Genomic DNA, 26,713 nt, shown 5'->3' with positions numbered 1-26,713 from the left:
TTAATATGTTTTATTATTTATTATTTATTTATTTTTATGATACTGCCTGTAAGGAAAATTCATTTCATTGTCTCTAATTGAGACAATGACAATAAATTTGAATACAATACAATACAATACAAAAGCTGGCAGAGCTGTTGCTTCACAGCACCAGAGACCCGGGTAAATTGACCTCGCTGTACAGCAAGTGGACGCAAATGTGTTTTAACATAGAACCGGTGTGAACGGTTGATTGATAGTTGGCTTGGAATCAGTGGGCTGTAAAGCCTCTTTCCATGCTGTATCTTTCAACTAATTCAATCAATCAATCACTGCTCTATTGAGCAACCATCTAATGATGCATTTACAAGTGAACCATGTGTAGACTGAATCTTGCAGTTTCCTGTCGTACTACCTTTTCAACACAGTATTACTCAAACTTTAATCTGCCTCCTATACCTTGGCAACAGAGAGAAATAAGAGAAATATAAACTGTTTCTCTTTCCACAGATGCTGCCTGACCCACTAAGTGTTTTTGGCATTTCTGTTGCAATGGTGAGACACTTGGCAATGGTCATGCCTTTGTATGCCTGATGCAGGTTGCTGGATTGTCATGTTGATGGTGGTCGCAACCCAGTGCCTTTGTGGCACGAACATGCCACTACTTAACCTGTCTGAATACTGCTGCATGGAAGTATGGGCGCTTTCATTTGCCGTGGAGTTACAATTGGAGTTGAACATTGTACAATCTTCTGGGAAGTTGCCCACTTCTAACTCTATGATGGAAAGAAAAAAATCTCATCCATCTTCTCTCAATCATCTGGTCTGAAGTGTTGAGGCCGAGTTGGCATCAAGTGGAATCAACAGACTTTGACCTGCAAGGTGTCACTGTCAAATGATTAGAAAAGTGCAAAAGTTATATTCCTAGCACAGCAGCCAAGGGACCTGGACTAACAATTTACAGGATGTAAGTTTAAAATTAATTGTGGTTGCCTGAGAATTGGAATGTTAAAAATTGGAATTGAAAATGCTCGTGTCATGCATAGATATGATAATGTTGCATAAAGGTGACATTGTGTTTTAAGACCTTATACCATATCCACAATCCCTTGTCAGCTTAAAGGCCCTACATAGTGATTCAATGATGCAGATGTAGTGTATTCAAAAAGTATTCAGACCCCTTCACTTTTTCCACATTTTGGTACATTACAGTCTTATTTTAAAATGGATTAAATCCATTTTTTTTATCATCAATCTACACACAATACCCCGGAATGAAGAAGCGAAAACAGGCGTTTAGTAATTAAAAATAAATAACTAAAATATTGTAGCGGCATCTAGTGGTGAAGCTGTGTATTCAGAACCCTCGTCTTTGGTCTGGACTGTCACATGACCGGGGGTTCGTTCGCGGGCTTTTCAGTATGTTCAGTAGCCAGTGCTCCTCACGACGACAGGAGCTTAGATCGTTTATTCCTGACCAAGTACACGTGTAGTTCGAGTTGTTTCGCTAATAAAGAACATTTTGCTCTACCTGCCTGGTCTCACTACAATATTACATTTACATAAGTATTCAGACCCTTTGCTATGACACTCAAAATTGAGCTTCGGTTCATCCTGTTACCATTGATTATCCTTGAGATGTTTCTCCAACTTGATTGGAGTCCACCAGTGGTAAATTAAATTGATTGGACATGATTTGGAAAGGCACACAGCTGTCTTTATAAGGTCCCCCAGTTGAGAGTGCATGTCAGAGAAAAAAACAAGCCATGAAGACAAAGGAATTGACCCTAGACCTCCGAGACAGGGGAAGGGTATAAGACAATTTCTGCAGCATTGCAGGTCCTGAAGAGCACAGTGGCCTCCGTCATTATTAATGGAAGAACTTTGGAACCACCAGGCCTCTTCATAGAGCTGGCCGCCTGGCCAAATTGAGCAATTGGTAGACCACCAAGAACCCGATGGTCACTCTGACAGAGCTCCAGAGTTCCTCTGTGGAGATGGGAGAACCTTCCAGAAGGACAACTATATCTGCAGCACTCCACCAATCAGGCCAGACGGAAGCCACTCCTCAGTTAAAGGCACATGACAGACACATGATAAAGGGGAAATCTTTTAGGACTGAGATGAGAAAAACATGTTTTACACAGAGAGTGGTGAATCTCTGGAATTCTCTGCCACAGAATGTAGTTGAGGCCAGTTCATTGGCTATATTTAAGAGGGAGTTAGATGTGGCCCTTGTGGCTAAAGGGATCATGGGGTATGGAGAGAAGGCAGGTACAGGATACTGAGTTGGATGATCAGTCATGATCATATTGAATGGCGGTGCAGGCTCGAAGGGCCGAATGGCCTACTCCTGCACCTATTTTCTATGTTTCTATGACAGCCCACTTGGAGTTTACAAAAAGGAATGAGAAAAATGATTCTCTGGTCTGATGAAACCAAGAATGAACTCTTTGGCCTGAATGCCAAGCGTCTCGTGTGGAGGAAACTAGGCGCCGCTCATCACCTGGCCAATACCATACGTACGGTGAAGCATGGTGGTGGCAGCATCATGCTGTGGGGATGTTTTTCAGCGGCAGGAGCTGGGAGACTAGTTAGGATCGAGGGAAAGATAAACGGAGCAAAGTACAGAGAAATCCTTGATGAATACCTGCTCTAGAGCATTCTGGACCTCAGACGGAGGGCGGAGGTCCACCTTCCAACAGGACAACGACCCTAAGCACAGAGCCAAGACAACACATGAGTGGCTTTGTGACAAGTCTGTGAATGTCCTTGAGTGGCCCAGCCAGAGCCCGGACTTGAAACCGATCGAACATCTCTGGAGGGACCTGAAAATAGCTGTGCATCGATGCTCCTCATCCAACCTGACAGAGCTTGAGATGATCTGCAGAGAGGAATGGGAGAAATTACCCAAATACAGGTGTGCCAAGCTTGTAGCGTCATACCCCAGAAAACTTGAGGCTGTAATCGCTGCCAAAGGTGCCTCAACAAAGATCTGTAACGGTTCTGAATACTTATGTAAATGTGATATTTCAGTTATATCTTTTTAATTGCATTGTAAATATTTCTAAACACCCGTTATCACTTTTTTTATTATGGAGTATTGTGTATAGATTTTAGAATAAGGCTTTAACGTAACAAACATGGAAAAAGTGAAGGAGTCTGAATACTTTCTGAATGCAATGTACGTCAAGCCACTCACCACCACACAGTCACACTGACGATGCCTTTTTCCACCATCATCTTCTTCGGCTGTTGAAAAGAAAAAAATAACTGCAGGAGCTGGAAATTAAAACAGAAAATTCTAGAAAAACTAAACAAGCAAGGCAGCATCCATGGAATGAGAAACAGAGCCAAACTTTCAGGCAAAGTTGAAAGGAGATGTGCAGGATAACTTTAGGTTCTTTAGTAACTTGTCAGTTTCTTTGTTGAACTAAATTAAGGCGCATGTTGCAATCAAAAGCGCTTGAACAATTGGTTGGGAAGAAAGCCAAACTGTAAGAGTGCCTGGAATGCATTGCCAAGTTTGGTAGTTGAGGTGGATACGATAGTCATATTCAAAGGCTTTTGGATAGGCATATGGATATGCAGGGAATGGGATATGGATCATGTGCATGTAGATAAGAATGGCCTTGGCATCATGTTCAGCACAGATATTGTGGGCCGAGGGGCCTGTTCTTGTGGTGTCCCGTTCCATGTTCTCTGTATTCTATGTTCTATAACTCTCAACAAATCTTAGTAGAAAGTAGAGAATGGGTATTTATTAAGAGAAAGGAGTGAGGTTGAGAAAAACGTAACAAATAGAATATTTTTCATAGGATGGGGATCCAGGGAAAATGGATAATACTGTTTTGCAACATTATAGCATTGCAGTTCCAGAGAAAAAGTCCAAGCATTTGGTGGTAGGACACTTCTTATTGGATCAATATATTTTTATTCCTTTGTGGATCTCATAAGAGCAAGGAAATATGTTTCCATTACAAACACACTGCAGTTTGTAGCAAAGATAGACACAAAATGCTGGATTAACTCAGCGGGCAGGAAGCATCTCTGGATAGAAGGAATGGGTGATGTTTTGGGTCGAGACTCTTCTTCAGACCTTCAGTCCATCAGGTCTGAAGAAGAGTCTCAACCCGAAATCACACCCATTCCTTCTCTGTAGACATGATGCTTGTCCCTCTGTTACTCCAGCACTTTGTGTCTATCTTCATTTTAAACCAGCATCTGCAATTCTTTCCGATGCAGTTTTTCTAACTACTGATTTCCGAGCTGAGAAACCGCACGTTATATTAACACTAGACTAAGGGGGACATGTTAGGTTCCGTCCCCTCTACTGCTGCGCCGTGTCGCCCGTGGGTTGACTTGTGCATCGGGCCGGAGGGCTTGTTTCTGCGCTGTATGTCTCTATGACACTTATCATTGCACCCAATTCCTATTGTAAATGCATGGCAACTATTTGGCAGCTGATGAGCTTTGAAAGGCAAAGAATTCGCCTCAAACATGTGTCAGACTACTAATTAGCACATTTAAGGACTTAACGTATGTTGTACAAACTGGTTGGAAAAGCTGATGGAAGCTCTGCTGAAGGACAGATCCAGCTTTCAGTTTTCATTTGTCCCAATGGCAAACTTGAAGGAGAGCAAGAGGAGCGTCTCTTAGGCTTTGCAGAAAGACAGCCGGCTGCTGCTGGCTTGTACTTGTCCTCTCCAACATTTAGACGCCACACTCTCAGGACTTGGCGACAAATCAGCTTCAGCGTCTGAGCTGAATGATTGAAGGAAAGTTCAAATACTGGCTACATCAAGAAGGCTGATTAGTGTCTGCAGCTCATGGTGTAATTTGAAGCCGAATTTGAAATGAGACGTTCTCACATCTTTATAGCGCAACATCCAGTTCCTGGAGTGAATCCAATTTCTCCCTTGTGGATTTCCTCCCACTTAGCAGGTTCCTAAATGTTATTCTGTTTTAAATTTTAATTTAGACGAGGAAGAGATTCTTTCCTTCTCCAGTTCTTTTGTAGAAACGGTTTTGTAATATTCAGGACTATGTTAGGGAGGGAATTGCCAAACATTTAACTGAATTAATTTACAACTTATTTTCCTATGTTTTGTTATCCATTTAAAAGGGGCAATTTTAATAGGATATGTATTTATTTCTGAGGACAATGTAGAGTCAAACATAAATGTGTATGTTTAGATGTGTAGGAAGGAACTGCAGATGCTGGTTTGCATTAAAGCTGGAGTAACTCAGTTGGTCAGGCAGCATCTCTGGAGAAAATAAATAGGTGACGTTTCAGGTTGAGTCTGCAGAAGGGTCTCGACCCGATAAGTCACTTATTCCTTTTCTCCAGAGATGCTGCCTGAACCATTGAGTTTACTCCAGCTTTTTGTGTCTTATCTTCATTAATATTGGAACTGTCTGCATCACTATTTTAAGCAATGATAGTTCACTGCAGCGATTCACAACATTAAAGAAAAATTGTCAATGCTCTTTCAGCCAACATCTCGAATATCAGATTACTTATCTTCTTGTCAGTGGTAACACTTATTCCTTATTTGCTTTAAGGATAAACGTCTCAGCAACAGAAAAACCAAAAGCTTGTATGTTTTAACTAAGCTTGCAAAATCTGCCCAACATTTCATAATAGTGCCAGTTCAGGAATTGCAAGCAGTGTTGTTGTTTTGCATCCTGGTCCATTGGTTGATATGTGAGGTGCTTTGGTTCTATCCCCTACAACAAGAGTTAAACATAAGGTTTCAGATGTGAAGGCTGCATTTCATGTGGAATTTTAAGTGGCGTCTGCTCATGTTCCTGATATGTGTGCCTCACTCTTTGTTTATCACTGTCACCGCGCTGTAATTGACAACTTGCTCCCCAACTCCCATCATATTTAATTTGTTTTGCCTGATGGTTCTGTTCAGTGAAGCACAGCTCCCCTCATGGCCCGCTCTGCACCGCGGTTTCCCTTTCCGAGCCCATCTGCTCGCTGTGATGCAGGGCAGCCCACTGTAAGGATGTGCAGCTTCGGAACCACTGGGTCACTTGCCAATTAAATAGATAATGCAAAATCTCTACCTGAAGCAAAGGAAACACCAGTCCTTTGGAAACTATTTTCTACACAAGTTAGAATCTCCCCTCCCCCTCCCCCCCCCCCCCATTTACTTCCCAGGAGGAAAAGGAAAATGACCAATGAAAAAATGAATTAAACTCCGGTGATTGCAGTCTTGTGAGAATGGCCCCTTGTCATACCCTGGGGTCTTTTGCAGTTTAGCTCACAGCATATATGCATAACCTTGTGGAAAAACCCAATATCGCAGTGAATACTGCACAACAGAATTCAGTCGTAGAAGGCTATGAAACGCAGTTGATGGCTTGGCTGTTGAAAGTTGATTAGCAGCGAGGTACAATACCAGCGAGGGGATTTACTTTGAACCCCTTCTGATGGGAACAGATTGGCTGCTGAATGCACTATCCCTATTTTTAGTCTGAGTCTCTCCAACAGCAAGTGAACTTGATTCAATACAATCAATGATACTTTATTGTCACATGTACTTAGGTGCAGTGAAATTCTTTGTTTTTGCAAACAATTGGGCAAAATCATACAGCAGACTTTACCTGGGCGGTACACAAGGAGTCACCATGTTTCTGGTGCGGACAAAGTTTCAAATGTTCTTCGTACAATCTTATTTTCTTGCCGCAGGTGGGACATCGGCCCCTTTTACTTCTCGGCGGCCTCCTGCTGGGTTCCTCTTTATTCTTAATGGTTGCCGGGTCCCTCTATTCTCAGCAGCCAAACACCCTGATCCCATGACATTCTACAAACTAATACAAGCCCGCCTTTAAACCCTACCCAGCTCATCCCCACCTTCTACTCCAACACGAGCACACAAAATCCAGGTGTCGACCAACACTATGGTTTCAAGGTCCTAGTACAATCATGGCAGCCAGTTGATAATATTTTGTTGCCGATCATAAATCTGCTAGCAGCATGCTTGTTTGGTGTCTGCAGCTCACCAGAAGAATGCAAAAAGGACTGAGCTTTTCACCAGCAACATCGTACGTTGTCGTCGTACTTTCAGAAGATTGATTCGAAATCATCAGATACTTGTTTGATCACGAGCAGGCTTTGTTTTCTCAAGGTCATCACCATCACTGTTTGAATGTGTTGACCTTTTCTGAAGCTCTGTAAATGTTACTTTTAAGCCAGTGTTTGAGGGCAATTCACTGCTTTTTCTTCTTCAAATGCTGAACAAGCCTCTGTCACTCTTTTGAGATAAGCCTTCCTTCATTTAGCAGAGCAGCTGAAATGTCTTGATTATCCTGATTATCCTGAATATGAAAGTAGAATCAAGCCATAGCTTCCATTTCCAAAGTAGTGGTACTGATCCATGCAGAGACTTCTACCTGACCTGAATGCAATAGCACATGACAGTCCATGGTGGGTTTGAGAGAGGAAGGTGTATATTCAGTGTCAGTGTTTCAGGCAGTCTATTAATTTTTTTAATAAATAAATGGATAGTTTAATGGATTGTAGCAAATCTCCAACCACCCCCCACCCCCCCAAGTCTCCCAAGATTACTTCCGGAGTAATTAAAGGGTCAGGACAGATCCTCTGGGTTCCCCCGTTTACTGAACCCCACTGACTGCCATAGTGGGGAGAGTGGGAGTAATGGCCATAGTGGGACTGGGGCAGTGCCAGGCTGGATGACAGACCTGTAAGAGACCTGTCTTATTTCTGATGTAAATGTCACATCCTGACTAAGAATCGAATGCTCTGATGTTTACTCGATGAGTATTCATTTTAAGCTACAATGAGCTTATATTTATGTTAGAGACCCCCCCCCCCCCGGTGGTGCCTTTACAAATGAGGGCTATTACCTTTAACCTAAAATAACCCTAAAAGTGTTGCATTGTTTGAGTATCTGTAGTTTGTGTTTGTGTCTGTGTATACCTGTCAAACGTGTATCTGTGGATGTAAGTGTGTATGTATGTGTGGATGGATGTATGTGTGAATGGATGGATGTGTGGATGTATGTGTGTGTGTGCATGCATGGAAGTGTGCGTATGGATGATGTGTGTGTGGATGCGTGTATGTATGTATGTGTGGATGGGTGGGTGGACAGTCGCACTGTCATTCGCAAGCACACAATTATCATAATTCACTCATTGTTTAAATAATTTGACCAAATAGTGAAACGATCGACATTAAAATAAAACTTTATATAATAATTTATTTCCCCAATTTATTTGTTTACATTACATCTGATCTTCATCTGAATATTCTTCATCAGATTCCAAGTCTTTTGATAAGTTTCATAGTCATTAAGTCTGCATGGACTTCAATGCATTAAATGTCAACCTCTTCTTAATGTTAATGAGAATAACACTGTTACTACCATAGATAAATTAGTTCAAGTTCAAATACACCAATTCATTTCTACATAAACATCAGCCATTTCTGACCATTTCTCACTCCGATGGAAGCCTATAAAGTGCAGTGAATATTCCTCCGTTTTTCTCCCGTGGTCGGGGCCTGGAAACGGCTGCTACGGACGGCACTATGTACAGCCTCCCCCTGCGGAGATGATCCAAACACACTCTGCGGCTCCGCGTCGCGAATCGGCCGCTTCTTAATTGAGACCACGGCTTCACTACGTTAAGTACCTAAGCCCTGCGGTCGGAGCACTTTTACTCGGTAAGTGATCGCAGGCAGCTCCGAGATTAGATGTTAAAGACTTATTAGACTACAAAAAGCTGGCAATAGTGAAATTTTTTATTTTACTTTGTTATGGATACACATGGTTTAGGCCTTCAACTTCATGAATGAATGAGTGAATGAATGAGTGAGTGAATGAATGAGTGAATGAATGAATGAATGAGTGAATGAATGAGTGAATGAATGAATGAGTGAATGAAGGAGGCTCCAGCGCCGCAGCCGCAGGTCCGGTGGACTGGGACATCGGGAGCTCGCGGGTCCGGGGGGAGAGAGAGACCGCTTCCCGGAGCTCCCGCAACGCGACTTCTCCAGCCCGTGTCGCGGGGTTTGGAACGACCCGGAGCGGGGAAGTACATCGCCCGGCACGGCTTCGTGGCCGTGGGACATTACAGCGCCCGCCGGGGGCTCCAACTTCGAGACTTCTAGACCGGGAGCGGGGCCGTAAATCGCCCGGCACGGCCTAAAATGGCCGTGGGACTTATCATCGCCCGCCTGGGGCTTGGACATCGGGAGAGACATGGAGAGCAGGGGAGAGAAAAGACTTTTGCCTTCCATCACAGTGGGTTCACTGTGATGGATGTTTGTGTGAACTTAATTGTGTGTATGTCTGTAGGACATTGTTTTTGTTTGAATGGCTGTGGAAACAAAATTTCGTTTGAGTCTCACTGGGGCTCAAATGACAATAAATTTGTATTGTATTGAATGAATAAATGAGTGAATGAATGAGTGAATGTACAGCCTCCAAATCTCATTTTTTCACATTATAAAAGGGCACAATTAAATTAATTAAAGTCCATACAGATTAATTTTCATAAATTCAGACTTTAGAACTTACCTTTCAGTTCCAGTTGATTCACAAAGTTTCACTGGTTTCATGACTTGGCTGTCCTCTTTGCGTTGCAGCACCTTAGCAGCGACTTTGCTTTCAAGACTTCCTTCCACCTATCCACTTAGCTGCACATTCTTCAGACTTCTTAATGCTTTTCTCACTAAATTCCTGCTGCAAGTTTCCACCACATGTATTGCACAGAACAACAAAGAACCTTCATCAGAATCTCAGACTCAGAACTGCTGTAGCTTTGGGAGCAACAACAGCAGCAGGAGCTTAGCAAGAGATACGACTGATTGGCTCTAGCCCAAGTGGGAGGAGAGAAGTGAGTCAGTGCCGGGAAAACAGTTGAAAACTGAGGAATTTGGTTTGTAAATTGGTAAATCAGGCAATTTATCAGTCAATTTAAGCAAGACTGCTCTTAGCGAGCGGCAGTGAGTGAGCGGCCTTGTGAGGGAAGTGTGAGTCTTTGGCTCGAGAGTCTTCGGAGACGAAAGAAGGAGATGTCAGGCAAGCTGATTCAGTGCGATGCTTGCAGTATGTGGGAGGTCAAGGACACCGCCGGTGCCTCTGGCTGCTACAAATGCGAGAAGTGCATCCAGGTAGAGCTCCTGAAGGGCCGTGTTGGGGAACTTGAGAAGCAAGTGGATGACCTCCGGTTCGTCCGAGAAACGGAGTCGTTCCTCGACAAGTCCTACAGTACGATTGTTACACCTAAGGTACTGGAAGAGAGAAGGTGGGAGACAGTGAGAACGGGAGGGAAGCATGGAATGCCAACTTCCCCGGGTGTTGTACCTCTTGTGAACAGGTTCACCCACTTAGAAGCTGTCGGGACAGAAGAGGTGTTTACACTGGGCGACGGACTGGCTTGTGATGCGAATAGGGCTGTTGAGCCAAAACCAAAAAGGCCTAAGGCAGGCAACGCCATTGTAGTGGGAGACTCCATTGTGAGAGGTACGGACAGGGGTTTCTGCGGCAACAGACGGGATGCGAGGATGGTGTGCTGCCTTCCTGGTGCCAGGATCCAGGATGTCACGGACAGAGTGCAGAAAATCCTCAAGGGCGAAGGTGAACATCCGGAAGTGGTAGTGCATGTCGGCACAAACGATGTCAGAAAGAAGGGGATGAATATTCTGCAGCGTGACTTTAGAGAGCTCGGAAAAATGCTGAAAAGCAGGACCTCCAGGGTTGTTATCTCCGGTTTGCTTCCAGTTCCTCGTGCTGGCGAGAGCAGGAACAGGGAGATACGGGACCTGAACGTGTGGCTGAGGAATTGGTGCAGGGGGCAGGGATTTAGATTTATAGATCACTGGGATCTGTTTTGGGGTAAGGGGGAACTGTACAAAAGGGACGGATTGCATCTTAACAGGTGTGGGACCAGCATTCTGGCAGGCAGGTTTGCCACTGCTACACGGGTGGTTTTAAACTGAATAAGGGGGGTGGGGTGTCGAATGGGCTAGTGGAGGATGGAGTTAAAGGGAAAGGGTTTCTTAAATGTGTGAGCATAGAGACAGAGGGGTGTAAAATGAGGGTAGAAGCAATAGGTAGCAAGGTGAAAAGTAAAAGTGGCAGGCCGGAAAATCCAGGGCAAAAATCAAAAAGGGCCACTTTTCAACAAAATTGTATAAGGGGTAAGAGTGTGGTAAAAACAAGCCTGAAGGCTTTGTGTCTCAATGCAAGGAGCATTCGTAATAAGGTGGATGAGTTGAATGTGCAGATAGCTATTAATGACTATGATATAGTTGGGATCACGGAGACATGACTCCAGGGTGACCAAGGCTGGGAGCTGAACATCCAGGGATATTCAATATTCAGGAGGGATAGAGAGAAAGGAAAAGGAGATGGGGTAGCGTTGCTGATTAGAGAGGAGATTAACGCAATGGAAAGGAAGAACATTAGTTTGCAGGATGTGGAATCGGTATGGGTAGAGCTGCGAAACACTAAGGGGCAGAAAACGCTGGTGGGTGTTGTGTACAGGCCACCTAACAGTAGTAGTGAAGTTGGAGATGGTATCAAACAGGAAATTAGAAATGCGTGCGACAAAGGCAAAACCGTTATAATGGGTGACTTCAATCTACATATAGATTGGGTGAATCAAATTGGCAGGGGTGCTGAGGAAGAGGATTTTTTGGAATGTATGCGGGATAGTTATCTAAATCAACATGTAGAGGAACCAACGAGAGAGCAGGCTATTTTAGACTGGGTATTGAGTAATGAGGAAGGGTTAGTTAGCAGTCTTGTTGTGCGTGGCCCCTTGGGCAAGAGTGACCATAATATGGTTGAGTTCTTCATTAGGATGGAGAGTGACATCGTTAATTCAGAAACAAGGGTCCTGAACTTAAAGAAAGGTAACTTTGAGGGTATGAGACGTGAATTGGCCAAGATTGACTGGCAATTAATTCTAAAGGGGTTGACGGTGGATATGCAATGGAAGACATTTAAAGACTGCATGGATGAACTACAAAAATTGTTCATCCCAGTTTGGCAAAAGAATAAATCAGGGAGTGCATCCGTGGATAACAAGGGAAATCAGGGATAGTATCAAAGCGAAGGATGATGCGTACAAATTAGCCAGAAAAAGCAGCATACCGGACTGGGAGAAATTCAGAGACCAGCAGAGGAGGACAAAGGGCTTAATTAGGAAAGGAAAAATAGATTATGAAAGAAAACTGGCAGGGAACATAAAAACTGACTGCAAAAGTTTTTATAGATATGTGAAAAGAAAGAGATTAGTTAAAACAAATGTAGGTCCCTTGCAGTCAGAAACAGGTGAGTTGATCATGGGGAACAAGGATATGGCGGACCAATTGAATAACTACTTTGGTTCCGTCTTCACTAAGGAAGACATAAATAATCTGCCGGAAATAGCAGGGGACTGCGGGTCAAAGGAGTTGGAGGAATTGAGTGAAATCCAGGTTAGCCGGGAAGTGGTGTTGGGTAAATTAAATGGATTAAAGGCTGATAAATCCCCAGGGCCAGATAGGCTGCATCCCAGAGTACTTAAGGAAGTAGCTCCAGAAATAGTGGATGCATTAGTAATAATCTTTCAAAACTCTTTAGATTCTGGAGTAGTTCCTGAGGATTGGCGGGTAGCAAACGTAACCCCACTTTTTAAGAAGGGAGGGAGAGAGAAAACGGGGAATTATAGACCAGTTAGTCTAACATCGGTAGTGGGGAAACTGCTAGAGTCAGTTATTAAAGATGGGATAGCAGCACATTTGGAAAGTGGTGAAATCATTGGACAAAGTCAGCATGGATTTACAAAAGGTAAATTATGTCTGACGAATCTTATAGAATTTTTCGAGGATGTAACTAGTAGCGTGGATAGGGGAGAACCAGTGGATGTGGTGTATCTGGACTTCCAGAAGGCTTTCGACAAGGTCCCACATAAGAGATTAGTTTACAAACTTAAAGCACACGGCATTGGGGGTTCTGTATTGATGTGGATAGAGAACTGGCTGGCAAACAGGAAGCAAAGAGTAGGAGTAAACGGGTCCTTTTCACAATGGCAGGCAGTGACTAGTGGGGTACCGCAAGGCTCAGTGCTGGGACCCCAGCTATTTACAATATATATTAATGATCTGGATGAGGGAATTGAAGGCAATATCTCCAAGTTTGCGGATGACACTAAGCTGGGGGGCAGTGTTAGCTGTGAGGGGGATGCTAGGAGACTGCAAGGTGACTTGGATAGGCTGGGTGAGTGGGCAAATGTTTGGCAGATGCAGTATAATGTGGATAAATGTGAGGTTATCCATTTTGGTGGCAAAAACAGGAAAGCAGACTATTATCTAAATGGTGGCCGACTAGGAAAAGGGGAGATGCAGCGAGACCTGGGTGTCATGGTACACCAGTCATTGAAAGTGGGCATGCCGGTGCAGCAGGCAGTGAAGAAAGCGAATGGTATGTTAGCTTTCATAGCAAAAGGATTTGAGTATAGGAGCAGGGAGGATCTACTGCAGTTGTACAGGGTCTTGGTGAGACCACACCTGGAGTATTGCGTACAGTTTTGGTCTCCAAATCTGAGGAAGGACATTATTGCCATAGAGGGAGTGCAGAGAAGGTTCACCAGACTGATTCCTGGGATGTCAGGACTGTCTTATGAAGAAAGACTGGATAGACTTGGTTTATACTCTCTAGAATTTAGGAGATTGAGAGGGGATCTTATAGAAACTTACAAAATTCTTAAGGGGTTGGACAGGCTAGATGCAGGAAGATTGCTCCCGATGTTGGGGAAGTCCAGGACAAGGGGTCACAGCTTAAGGATAAGGGGGAAATCCTTTAAAACCGAGATGAGAAGAACTTTTTTCACACAGAGAGTGGTGAATCTCTGGAACTCCCTGCCACAGAGGGTAGTCGAGGCCAGTTCATTGGCTATATTTAAGAGGGAGTTAGATGTGGCCCTTGTGGCTAAGGGGATCAGAGGGTATGGAGAGAAGGCAGGTACGGGATACTGAGTTGGATGATCAGCCATGATCATATTGAATGGCGGTGCAGGCTCGAAGGGCCAAATGGCCTACTCCTGCACCTAATTTCTATGTTTCTATGTTTCTATGTTTCTATCTCCAGTAAAACAGGCATCAATAGAGCACCCTCAGCCGTGATGTGTGCTCCATGCCTAGCTAGCCTGAAACAAAGCGCGCGATTGGCCAACTGGCATCCGACTCAATGTTAAACGTGCTTTGATTGGACTAAAAATACCTGAAAATATTCTGTTTTTTCTCTAATTTAATAAAAATGTGCAAGTTTTGGTCTTGATGAGTTTCAGGGATGATTTATATATTATTTTTACACCATATGTGAAGATTTCGTGTAGTTCTGTGAGTTGGGTCACAAAATTGCACAAAAATGCTCCTCGGCCCACAGCCTACAGGTGGGGTTGGGTTTTAATGTTTTATCTGAGTAGACCTCCACAATAATGTATGATGATGCGTACAAAAAAAGAATGTTTTATACTTTCTTTAGTTTATGAGACCCAGACCATATAATGAATTATATTTTCAGAAACACATTTGTTTTTGCAAACTTAATTTGATTATTGACAAATTGGGAAATCCAAACTTTGGTTGCAAATAGCACAGTAAATCAAGATCAACCGGAGACTAATGAAAATACAGACTCAGGATGTGATTTATAATAGGTTCTGCCTGGATAGATTCTCCATGGATTGTCACCTTGTCGTGGTGGAGGAGCTTGTGTGGTCCTGAGATCCTGAGAGCGAAGCCGTCTGGAGCTATGCTCCTGGTAGGGCCACCCATGGCAGTAAGGTCGAGGGGGAGGACTCTGACAAAGAGCTCTGACAAAGACAAACCTTAACTGTGGCACAGGCGGAGGATGATGGCTGACCTTAGTGGAGCGTCACAATGGCTGGGAAGGCAGATGAAGGAAGCAGCAGAAAAGGGTCTCTGGTCGTCTTGGACTCCATGACACTGGATCCTGACCCAGATCTATCAAGGACCGTGTGGTGGCTGTCTGTGCACCAGTCTCCCCACGTTAAACAAAGTCGTGCACTGGTGTCCTCCAACCCTGGAGACACCCATGGTCAGCCATGATCGAAGGGGGCCTAAGAAGAGATTTAAAAATATTTGAGTGCAGGCAAAGTATGTAATTTTTGACCAAGTTTTTCCATAAACTTTTGCTTTAAGTTTGCACCTTCAACAATAACATTTAAAAGTGCTTTACCTATAAATTGGATTTTGCATTGTAGTCTCTATTACATAGGTAAATGTAATTCACTTTTGTTAAACATAACTACTGATTATAAATGAGTTTTGTTTCCAATTAAATGCTGACTTTTTATTTCATCGACAACAGAATTATGAAATGTTTGTTCTGTCGTCAGTTTAAGGATCACAAGATTATCATCACAGCAGGAAGCCAGCTAACTCAAATGTTAATACATTTTTAAATCAATGGGTATTATAATAAAATGTAATTAATTAAGTTCCATGTCATTGTCATAGCAGTTCACTTCATTATATTGAGATATGGTTGGTATACAGAGAATATATTGCTCTTTCATTAAGGCTTTGTGTGCTGCATTTAGTTTGAGGTATTGTTTCTGCATAAATGTCAATGATTTAAATCTGAATTTACATTATATCCAATGCTCTTAGTTTACTGAGAATGACCTAACAAATTAATATTTCATTTACAACCTAATTGGAATCTTGCACATTAAGTATTGAAATATTTACTGCAGTGCATTGCAATGATAATAACTTCTGATATTAACATTAACGTGATTAATGACGGTAAAACAAAGACAAAATTTCTACTTGTTATTTCAGGTTACCCTGACGCAGTAAACAACACACAACCAAGTGTCTCTCGGCGTTCCTTTCAGGGCTGTATGCAGCTCTTTCATGTGGACGATCAGCTCGTTGACCTACATGCCGTTGAACAAGGGAAACTGGGACAATTTACCAATATTAACATTGATATGTGCGCAATCATTGACAGGTAAATGAACAACCAATTTACTTTTCTTTTCTTATATTCTTGCACATTATGCTGATTTAGTGCAAGGAAATGGTACACAAGTACAAAAATCATGCTTCTTTTTCCATGTTGTAATGGTTTCGTACTGTTAAATGTTATATCTTACACAATAATCACAATTTTTGGGGGGAGACAAACAACACTACTTATTGTGTAGGAAAGAACTGCAGATGCTGGTTTAAATCGAAGGTAGACACAAAATGCTGGAGTAACTCAGCGGGACAGGCAGCATCTCTGGAGAGAATGAATGGGTGATGTTTCGGGTCGTGACTCTTCTTCAGTCTGAAGAAGGGCCTTGACCCGAAACTTCAGTCTGAAGAAAGGTCTCGACCCGAAACGTCACCCATTTCTTCTCTCTAGAGATGTTGCCTGTCCTGCTGAGTTACTCCAGCATTGTGTGTACTTATACACTGAGCAGATGAGCATCCAGATATAAAATTCTAAATGGAAACTCAAGGAGCTGCAGATGCTGGAATCTTGTACAATACACAAAGTGCTGGAGTAAGTCAACGGGCCATTCAGCATCTGTGGAGGAACAAAATTGTCTCAAGAAGGGTACTGACTGTTTAGCATGCAACAGAAGCTTTTCACTGTACCTCGTTACATGTGACAATAAATTAAACAAAACTTATTTAAATTAAACTGACCCGAAATATCACCTATCCACTTCCTCCTTATATGCTGCCTGATCTTCAGAGTTACACCAGCAATTTGTGTTTTGTTCAAAATTCTAGATGATTGTCTTAATGGGAACAACAAAGTCCAAATGTTATTCCACACTCGGATATATGTTTTTTCAAGATACCTGACTCAACCTAACCCTGAATGCAACCACAAGCTGTACTCACAACATAGACCCACTAAACCTAGCACTGGTTGACAATAGACAATTGACAATAGACAATAGTGCAGGATTAGGCCATTCGGCCCTTCAAGCCAGCACCGCCATTCAATGTGATCATGGCTGATCATCCCCAATCAGTACCCCATTCCTGCCTTCTCCCCATATCCCCTGACTCCACTATTTTTTAGAGCCCTATCTAGCTGTCCCTTGAATGCATCCAGAGAACCCGCCTCCACTGCCCTGTGAGGCAAAGAATTCCACGGACTCGAGAATGTCCTTCCTCAAATTAGGGGACCAAAACTGCATGCAATACTCCAGGTGTGCTCACTAGGGCTCTGTACAACTGCAGAGGGGCCTCTTTGCTCCTATATTCGATTCCTCTTGTTATAAAGGCCAACATGCCATTCACTTTCTTCACTGCCTGCTGTACCTGCATGCTTACTTTCATAGACTGATGTACAAGGACCCGCAGATCACGTTGTACTTCCCCTTTTCCCAACGATGCCATTTAGATAGTAATTTGCCTTCCTGTTTTAGCTACCAAAGTGGATAACCTCACATTTATCTGCATTAAATGCATCTGCCATGCATCTGCCCACTCCCCCAACCTGTTCAAGTCACCCTTCACTCTCATAGCATCCTCCTCACAGTTCACACTGCCACCCAGCTTTGTGTCATCTGTAAATTTGCTAATGTTGCTTTGAATCCCTTCATCCAAATCATTGATGTATATTGTAAATAGCTGCGGTCCCAGCACCGAGCCTTGCGGTACCCCACTAGTCACTGCCTGCCATTCTGAAAGGGACCCGTTAATCCCTACTCTTTGTTTCCTGTCTGCCAACCACTTCTCTATCCATGTCAGCACTCTATCCCCAATACCATGTGCCCTAATTTTGCCCACTAATCTCCTATGTGGGACCTTATCAAATGCTTTCTGAAAGTCCAGGTACACTACATCCACTGGCTCTCCCTTTTCTATTTTCCATCATTACATCTTCAAAAATTTCCAGAAGATTAGTCAAGCATGATTTCCCTTTCGTAAATCCATGCTGACTCGGAACGATCCTGTTACTGCTAACCAAATGTTCGGCTATCTCATCTTTTATAATTGACTCCAGCATCTTTGCCACCACCGATGTCAGGCTAACTGGTCTATAATTCCCTGTTTTCTCTCTCCCGCCTTTCTTAAAAAGTGGGATAACATTAGCTACCTTCCAATCCACAGGAACTGATCCTGAGTCAATAGAACATTGGAAAATTATCACCAATGCATCCTCAATTTCTGGAGCCATTTCCTTAAGTACCCTGGGATGCAGACCATCAGGCCCTGGGGATTTATCAGCCTTCAGTCACATCAGTCTATCCAACACCAGTTCCTGCCTAATGTGGATTTCCTTCAGTTCCTCTGTCACCCCAGATCCTCTGGCCACAACTATATCAGGAAGTTTGTTTGTGTCCTCCTTAGTGAAGACAGATCCAAAGTACCTGTTCAACTCATCTGCCATTTCCTTGTCCCCCATAATAAATTCACCTTTTTCCGTCTTCAAGGGTCCAACTTTGGTCTTAACTAATTTTTCCTCTTCACATACTTAAAGAAGCTTTTACTATCCTGCTTTATATTCTAGGCTAGCTTACCTTCGTATCTCATCTTTTCTCCCCGTATTGTCTTTTTGGTTATCTTCTGTTGTTCTTTAAACATTACCCAATCCTCTTGCTTCCCACTCATCTTTGCTACATTGTACTTCTTCGCTTTAATTTTTTATACTGTCCCTGATGTACCTTGTCAGCCATGGTCGTCTCTTTCTCCCCTTGGAATCCTTCTTCCTCCTAGGAATGAACTGATCCTGCACCTTCTGTATTATTCCTAGAAACACCTGCCATTTTTGTTCCACTGTCATCCCTGCTAGTGTATCTTTCCAGGCAACTTTGGCCAGCTCCTCCCTCATGGCCCCATAGTCCCCTTTATTCAACTGCAACACTGACACCCCTGATCTAACCTTCTCCCTCTCCAATTGTAGATTAAACCTGACCATGTTATGGTCACTGCCTCCTAATGGCTCATTAACCTCGAGGTCCTTTATCAAATCCGGTTCATTACATAACACTAAATCCAGAATTGCCTTCTCCCTGGTAGGCTCCAATACAAGCTGTTCTAAGAATCCATCACAAAGGCACTCTGCAAAGTCTCTTTCTTGGGGTCCAGTACCAACCTTATTTTCCCAGTCTACCTGCATGTTGAAATCTCCCATTGCTTTTGCTACATGCCAATTTTAACTACTCAAGATGCTTCTGGATCCCTGGCCCACAAGCACAGGGTCAGTCTGTTTGTGGGTCTTAACGGGCTTGGGTTGGGTTGCCAGATACTGGAACTTCACGTGTAGCACTTGCAGTGCTGCCAACATTGGGTGAGAGTTGAGAGTGAGAAATTGCGAGGGAGCGTAGCGACCGATGGGGGGGAGGGTGTGGGAGGGGGTATTCCCTCCCATAGCAGGCTCCGGAGGCGGCACCAACCCGGTCCGCTCCTAGCTCCGGGCCAGGGTTAAAACTCCATGGGGTGTGGACAGAGCGGTTGACGGACATAGAGCCGCCGGAGGTGAGGGTGGGAGGTGTGTGCCGTGCCTCAGGGGGGAAGGGGGAGGCGGATTGGTGCTGGGACCACCGCCGTCGTGTCTCACCTATCACACCATCTGCATGGGAGAAACTAAACTACTTTTTTCCCCCCCAAAATCATCCCGGTAGTTTGATAGCCCTGCTTTAGACCAATCCTCTCTAGTGCTTGAATCACATATACTGGGAAAAAGACTATGCATTCACCTGATATTGCCCTCATGGATTTTACTCACCTCTAAAACAATTTTTGCTTTATTTTGAACTTTCAGCACCTGCAGATATTTGAGCGTGAGAAATTTTGTGATCAGCGTGAGAGAATGAGAATTTTGTGAAATGCGTGAGTCTCACGCTAAATGCGTGAGTCTCACGCTCAATGCGTGAGATTTGGCAGTCCTGCTAATAATGCAAACATTTTATGCAAGTTCCAATTGTTTGGTCAAAAATCACTTATTACTGCTTTATAACAGTTAAGTTACTTTAAGACCATTTCAGAAATGATGGCACAACAAACAATAAACTAACAAATTAAAGCAAACTAAAAAGAAATAACATGTTCCCTTTCCTGACTCGACCTCATAAGTACTTTAACGCTGTTAACAGAGCAAAGGGATATTAATCTCAAGAATCAAAATGGGGAAAGTGGGGGCAATTTTGCTTAAATGGTCATTCTAAGCCCATTCAGATCTTCATAGAGTCAGAGTCATACAACATGTACATGGCTGGCCCAATTTGTCCATAATGATCAAGTTGGCATTCTGCGTGCCCAGGGACTAGCTGCCGTTCCCAGATCAGCTCACATCCCAGGGACTGGCTGCAGTTCTCAGGTCGGCTCGCCTGCCCCGACCCTGCGAAAACGAATTGAAAAAAAAATGTGGTTTTTCGGGTTACGGGCCGGATTCAGCCCGTGTGCCATAGGTTGCCGAACCCTGTCCTTGATGTTTGGCCTCATTGTGGTCCCCCCATGTTTTACAACTGATTCACCTGGTTAGTTCTATCTCCGGCTGCTTCATGTTGTCGGCGGCTGCACATCCAACCAAGAAAGAAAAGAAGAGACGCGACGTCACGCGCTTCCCCAGACCGCACAGATCGCTGTGATGTAGCGCTAAGAGATAAACTGGGCAGGGACTGAAGACAGCGTGAGAATTCTGTCATCAGCGTGAGAATTGGCTGAAATGCGTGACTCTCACGCTCAAAGTGTGAAAGTTGGCAGCCCTGTCTAAGGCCGTGATGTGACAACAGACGCACAGGGAGACACATACACAAAGGAAGACACACACACACACACACACACACACACACACACACACACACACACACACACACACACACACACACACACACACACACACACACACAGGGAGACAGACAGACACACACACACACACAGGGAGACAGGGAGACACACACACAGGGAGACAGACACACACACACACACACACACACAGGGAGACAGACACACACACACACGGAGACAGACAGACACACACACAGGGAGACAGGGAGAGACACGCACAGGGAGACAGACAGACACACACACACAGGAAGACACAGACACACACACACGGGGAGGCACACACACACAGGGAGACAGACACACACACACACAGGGAGACACACTCACAGGGAGACACACACACACAGGGACAGACACACACACACACAGGGAGACACACACACACACACACAGGGAGACACACACACACACACACACACACACACACACAGGGAGACACACACACACACACACACACACACACACACACACACACACACACACACACACACACACACACACACACACACACAGGGAGACACCGACACACACACACCTTTCCTTCCCTCCCTCTCTTTCCTCCCCTCCCTCTCTTTCCTCCCCTCCCTCTTTTTCCTCACGCTTCCTCTTTCTCCCCTTTCTCCTTCCCTTCCTTCATCCTCTTTCTACATTCCCTCCCCCTGTCTCTCTTTGCCTCCATCCCTCCCTTTTCTTTCTCTCTCTCTCTTTCTCCCCTCCCTCTCTTTCTCCGGCCGCCCAATGGGGAGTCTGGCGGGCACGGTGTAGCGTGGATTGGCGGCACTGGCGCTGGCGCTGCCGTGTGAGTTCAAGGGCAGGAGGGAGGGAGGGAGCGAGGTTGCCGCGGCAGCCAGAAGCGCAGCGCTCGCAGACGGCGCACAAAAGCGCAGACACCCGCTGCCCGGGACCGACGTGCTTCCCCAATCCGTGCAGATCGCTGTCATGTGCCGCGAAGAGACAAACTGTGCAGCAAAGATCCTATAGCTCCGCTATAGGATCTTTACTGTGCAGGGACTGAATTCAGCGTGAGAATTCTGTCTTCAGCGTGAGGGCGTGAGAATTGGCTGAAATGCGTGAGTGTCACGCTCAAAGCGTGAGAGTTGGCGGCCCTGCACTTGTTGATGATAGACACAAATGTTGGAATAACTCAGCGGGACAGGTGGCTTCTCTGGAGAGAAGGAAAGGGTGATGTATCGGCTCGGGACCCTTCTTCAGACTCTGAAAGACAGTGATGGTGGAGCTCATAGTCTCTCGCGCTCCTGAAAAATGGAGAACAACTTGAAGTAAAAAATATACATATCCAAGAACGCACAGTTTTTCACACTTGTAAACGTTCCTGGGTACTAAGCCAGCAACCTGCAGGAATTGGATAATCACCTGTCAACAACGTCAAAACCATGTATTTTGTTCATAAGTTTGTTCAGCTGCAGATGAAACTTAATTGAAAATGCGACATTTTATCAGTCAAAAACTGATGCTCCAAAACCAGTCTTATGATAAGTGAGTTATTCATTCAGGGCTCCGCACAGTGTAATCATACCTTTATTTCCAGATACACATGACTGCCATACCAACTAATATATGTAAACAGAATATTAATAAGAACAGAAATACCAGAAAAATATTTTAACTGTAAATGCTGAACATTTTTACAAAATTTTTGGTTTAGCATTGAATCTCATTTATGATTCTAACTATAACATTATTAAGAATAAGTAGTCATTTACTGCAATTTTTTGGAAAGTATCAAATTAGCAAGAGAATTAAATATGAGTACCAAAGTTTACTGTTGCCAAAAAACTGAAGTGATAGCAGATAAAACTGAAGAAAGTTGAATTTTAAGAAAGCCTTCACCCTTTGGACCATGTTTAAATTTTGATGATCTTTACGAATACAAGACACTAATAAATAACCAAAGCATCATTTCTTATATCATTATTTTTTTGCTTTTCTTTTCCAATGTTCTATAGACTCAGTTCCTGTGGATTGGAGGGTAGCTAATGTTATCCCACTTTTTAAGAAAGGCGGGAGAGAGAAAACAGGGAATTACAGACCAGTTAGCCTGACATCGGTGGTGGGGAAGTTGCTGGAGTCAATTATAAAAGATGAGATAGCCGAACATAGGAGATTACTAGGCAAAATTAAGGCACATGGTATTGGGGGTAGAGTGCTGACATGGATAGAGAAGTGGTTGGCAGACAGGAAACAAAGAGTAGGGATTAACGGGTCCCTTTCAGAATGACAGGCAGTGACTAGTGGGGTACCGAAGGCTCAGAGCATTTGAAAAAAGGACACAAATTGCTGGGGTAACTCAGCAGGTCAAGCAGCATCCCAGGAAAACCTGGGAATTAGGAGCAAACGAGGCCATGGAATATTATTGACGTTGGATTAATGAAAATTCCAAAGGTTTTTTCTGTACATTGTAAACAAGAGGGTAACTTGGGAAAAAGTATGGAGGATCACTATAAAATAGAGGAAATTAATGCTTGGAGTCAGAGAATATAGGCGAGGGACTAAATGAGCACTTTGCATCTATATTCATTAAGGAGGACATGTAGGATGTGTGAGGTCAGTAGAAAGTGATAGGAGTAGAAATAGGCCATTTGGCCCATCAAGTCTACTCTGCCATTCAATCATGGATGATCTATCTCACCCTCCTCACCCCATTCTCCTGCCTTCTCTGCATAACCTCTGAAACCCAAGAATCTATCTATCTCTGCCTTAAAAATATCCATTGACTTGGCATCTTTCTGGCAACAGGGGTAGTCCCAGAGGATTGGAGAATAGCCAGTGTGTTTCCTTTGTTTAACAATGGAAGGAAATTTTAAGCTGGTGAGCTTCACGACAGTGGTAGGGAAGCCATTCAAGAAATTCTTCGGGATAAGATTTACTCGCATTTGGAAGAGAATGGGACAATTAAGGACAGGCACCTTGACGTTGTCTGTAGCAGGTCATGTCTTACTAACTTGATTGAGCTTTTGGAGGAGGTAATAATGTTGACCGATTAAGGTAGGGCTAGGAATATTGGCTACGGATTTTGGAAGGCATTTGATAAAGTCCTTCTTCCCTGTGGGGAAGAAGCTGTTCCTTAATATCAGGCTCCTATATCTTCTTCATGAAGGCAGGAGTGAAATGAGTGTGTGGCAGGGTGGTGGGGTTTTCGATGATGCTGGCTGCCTTTTTGAAGCAACGACTCCTGTAAATCCCTTCGATGCCGGGCACCTCCTGCATGCTTCCTGCAATATATGTTTTTATTTCAGATTTTCAGTGTGTGGTTTTGATTTTCATTACCTGTGTTGTATGAGGGGTAATGATTAAGGTGCTCAAAGCCAGAACTGCTGCCCCCAAAAATGTGTTCATTTACATATGAACTGCTATTTCATTTACATATGAAATGCCATATGAACCGCCATCCAGGACAAGGGGTCACAGTTTAAGGATAAGGGGGAAATTCTTTAGGACCAAGATGAGAAAAACATTTTTCACACAGAGAGTGGTGAATCTCTGGTACTCTCTGCCACAGAAGGTAGTTGAGGCCAGTTCATTGGCTATATTTAAGAGGGAGTTAGATGTGGCCCTTGTGGCTAAAGGGATCAGAGGGTATGGAGAGAAGGCAGGTGCAGGATACTGAGTTGGATGATCAGCCATGATCATATTGAATGGCGGTGCAGGCTCGAAGGGCCGAATGGCCTACTCCTGCACCTATTTTCTATGTTTCTATGTTTCCTCCCTTAACCATTCCAAAATTCTATGCTTTAAAAATGATAAAATCAAAACAAGTTTTTAAAAGTTTTGTGGTAGTTTCGTTTTTTTTTCATTCCCAGTGCACATGGAATAGTCTTTATTTGGCTCTGTTTATTTATTTTCTTTATGATTTACTGTGATTGAGAATAATTTAAGCTGATTGATTGCTCGACCTGCATTATGCATCACTATTTCTTGGAGCTGTCTCCAGGCACTATCAGGCAAGGTGACATTTATACCACATTCCTATATCTTTACGGGGATGTATCTGTTTGGTCAGTGGTGCATTTCACTGCAGATCACAACATCCGAGCCTTTATTATTACCCACAGGTTCCCCTGGGCTGAGCAAATCTGTCAGGTTTCATGATTCAAAAAATGATCCTCCCACTCTATTGCACAAAAGACCATGTGGGTAAATAAAACCAGGCATCAGGTGTTTGTGCCTTCAGGAGAGCATAGAGAAATGTTGCGGGAACATGGTGCAAAATTGTTTTTTTTCTCTAGTTTAGTTTAGTTTAAGTTATTGCCAAGTGTAGCGAGGTACAGTGAACTGCTTTTGTTGCATGCTAACCACTCAGCAGAAAGACAATACACGATTACAATCGATCATCCACAGTGCAGAGATACATGACAAAGGGAATAACTGTGAATAACTAATGTGAATTCTATTTCACCAACACTATACTATTATGTTATTTAAGTATCTTGTTGGTATTCTTTGGTATCTGTACATTCAACATAAGAATTTATTCTATAATACTTTGACATAAGAGTACTTGTCTTTAATTTATGAACATGTTCTTCACTAATTAATAGCGCACCACTCTGTACCTTAATTCACCCAGCCTTTTCATTTGGCAAACATTTGCCGAACAGCACATTTGATTGAAAGTATCTTTTCTGAAAACCAAGGAATGAGTGTAAATGCCACCACCTCAAAGCAATTGTGAACAAAAACTAAACATTAGTCAAAATATATTAATAAAGTATTTTGTAAACAAAATATGTTGGTGTCAGATGTAAATCAAATGATTCTAACTAAGTCCTCATGTGCTGTTAATCGATCCATTTAAGCAGTTCAGAATTATTGGTGTTATTTTCAGCTATCACAATGGATATGCAGGAAATGGAGGGATATGGTTCATGTACAAGCAGAGGAGATTGGTTTAACTTGGCAACATGTTCGGCACAGACATAGTGGGCCAAAGTGCTGTTCTATGTACCTCCCAGCTCACAACCACTGTTATTGTCAATTATCTGACCTTATTTTAATCCTTTCTGATGCAAAAGTGTCTATGCTGGCGTCGATCAAAATCTTAAATGTCAATGTCTTTGGAACCAGCTGAAACAGCTCCAGAATATAAACTGAGATTAGTACTGGCTGGGTGTAAATGAGAAATCCCAAGTACCCTGGCACGGAAAATTAATCACTGTTAAATGTGCAGTGGCATCTCCATTAACCACATTCTGCTCATCTGTCTTTGTGATTATCGGACCCAGAGGCTGAAGCCCTGCAATTTTCCTTCCATTTTTATTTTAGCATCTTCATTCTCTGATAGATAGAAATCAAGCATCTATTGTCATTAGTGCTGTGCTTATTGTATTCTGGCTGCACCAGAAATGTAAATGTAAATATTAAATATCCCTGGTTGACCAATTTCAATTATCAATTATCAATGCAGATTTTTGGAAAAATGATCTGTCTGTAGGATAACTATTGAGAAGGAAATTGTAACTGTCTCCAAAAAGTCAGAGTTGGAAATGTTTTAGACAATAGACAATAGTTGCAGGAGTAGGCCATTTGGCCCTTCGTGCCAGCACCGCCATTCAATGTGATCATGGCTGATCATCCCCAATCAGTACCCCGTTCCTGCCTTCTCCCCATATCCCCTGACTGCTATTTTTAAGAGCCCTATCTAGCTCTCTCTTGAAAGCATCCAGAGAACCTGCCTCCACCGCCCTCTGAGGCAGAGAATTCCACAGACTCACCACTCTCTGTGAGAAAAAGTGTTTCCTCGTCTCCGTTCTAAATGGCTTACTCCTTATTCTTAAACTGTGGCCCTGGTTCTGGACTCCCCCAACATCGGGAACATGTTTCCTGCCTCTAGCGTGTCCAAGCCCTTAACATTCTTATATCTTTCAATGAGATACCCTCTCATCCTTCTAAACTCCAGAGTGTACAAGCCCAGCTGCTCCATTC

At 43.4% G+C, this 26,713-nt stretch overlaps 1 protein-coding gene across 1 annotated transcript in view; it reads left to right on the top strand.

The window, feature by feature from the left end:
* Window positions 1–26,713, top strand: part of cntnap2 (contactin associated protein 2) — a 1,677,584-nt gene that overhangs the window by 881,281 nt on the left and 769,590 nt on the right. Inside the window, exon 10 of the mRNA XM_033050359.1 lies at window positions 15,812–15,983. Within this exon, the coding sequence (XP_032906250.1) occupies window positions 15,812–15,983 (172 nt within the window). The remainder of the gene's footprint in view (window positions 1–15,811; window positions 15,984–26,713) is intronic.

Source organism: Amblyraja radiata, chromosome 2 (genome assembly GCF_010909765.2).
Source record: "Amblyraja radiata isolate CabotCenter1 chromosome 2, sAmbRad1.1.pri, whole genome shotgun sequence".
Taxonomy (NCBI): domain Eukaryota; kingdom Metazoa; phylum Chordata; class Chondrichthyes; order Rajiformes; family Rajidae; genus Amblyraja; species Amblyraja radiata.
This window is presented reverse-complemented; position numbering and strand designations above follow the sequence as displayed.